Source organism: Microtus ochrogaster, chromosome 22 (assembly GCF_000317375.1).
Source record: "Microtus ochrogaster isolate Prairie Vole_2 chromosome 22, MicOch1.0, whole genome shotgun sequence".
NCBI classification, from domain to species: Eukaryota; Metazoa; Chordata; class Mammalia; order Rodentia; family Cricetidae; genus Microtus; species Microtus ochrogaster.
In genome coordinates this window covers 6208239-6209435 of record NC_022023.1, presented here as the reverse complement: position 1 = coordinate 6209435, position 1197 = coordinate 6208239, and the positions used below count along the sequence as shown (strand labels likewise).

The window sequence follows — 1197 nt, the reverse complement described above, 5'->3', positions numbered from 1 at the left end:
AAAAAAAAAAAAAAAAAAAAAGAGAATGACTTGAGAGTTGACTTGAGCTCACCTCCCACCCTCAAGTTGATTTGGTCATAATGTTTCATCACAACAGAAACCCCAACTAAGACAGGTGATGTCCAAGTTTTCATTGGTGAATGTCCCTGTATGTATTACGGATCTTCCCCTCAACTCTCAGGACTGTGTTTTAAAGGTGAAAATGGGCCAGGCATAGCTGTCTGTGCACGCCTTTAAGCTCAGGAGGCCGAAGCAGACAGATCTCTGTGAGTTTGAGGCCAGCCTGGTCTACACAAATTTATTTCCAGGCTAGTCAGGGATGCATTGTAACAACTTGTCTCAAAAAAAAATGAAAATGATGGATTTTTTTTATTTATTTAATTTTGATAAAATATAAATCTGGTCTGGTCAAATCTTATACCTTTTAAAGTCACAGCTTATCTCAAAAAAGGTGGAGGGGGACACAGAATTGCCTTTATACTTTCTCTATGTGGATTTCTATGGTTTCCAATAATGATAGTGTTACTGTGTTCTGTATTTGAAGTAGAAACCTGCAGCTCCTTTTTACTATAGTTATAGTGATGGTGTCCAGAGTCCGAGAATTGGGAAAATAAAAACCTCGCCTCATGTCTACAAGGACTTCAGAAAGTGCCATTGCATCCAGACAGGTTTCTGTGCCAGTTGGAAGATTATTAATGACAGAACTGAATTCACGGAGTATGTGAATTTTATATATATGTAATTCATTAATATAGAATGAAGGCTCTTTGCTTTGTTATTTTGAGACAGGGTTTTTTTGTGTAATAGCGCTGGCTGTCCTGGAAGATTTGTAGGTCAGGCTGCCCTTGAACTCACAGAGATCTGCACGACTCTGCTGGGATTAAAGGTGTGCACGGCCTGGCAGAATAAAGGGTTTTAAAGATTGTATTTTATTATTAAATTAAAAATTGAAAAAAATACCTGTTTCTAGATGAAAAGTATGGCTGCCAGGGAGCAGAATCAGAAAAACGCTGCCTATAATCTCGGGGTCGCTGAAGCCATAAGGAGTCACAAGAACGAGAAACCCGAGTTTTACGTGAGTACTGATAGCATATAAGCAACACTAACTGATAGTGTATAACCAACACTAACGAGATTGTGTGAGTTTTATGCCAAATTGATTGTTCCCTATCTTTTTTTTTTTTTTTTTTTTTCAAG

At 37.8% G+C, this 1197-nt stretch overlaps 1 protein-coding gene across 1 annotated transcript in view; it reads left to right on the top strand.

Moving 5' to 3' along the window:
* The window catches only part of Ccdc81 (coiled-coil domain containing 81), a 26232-nt gene that overhangs the window by 17174 nt on the left and 7861 nt on the right, over positions 1-1197 (top strand). The window contains exon 10 of the mRNA XM_026784424.1: positions 971-1075. Coding sequence (XP_026640225.1) covers positions 971-1075 — 105 coding nt within the window. The remainder of the gene's footprint in view (positions 1-970; positions 1076-1197) is intronic.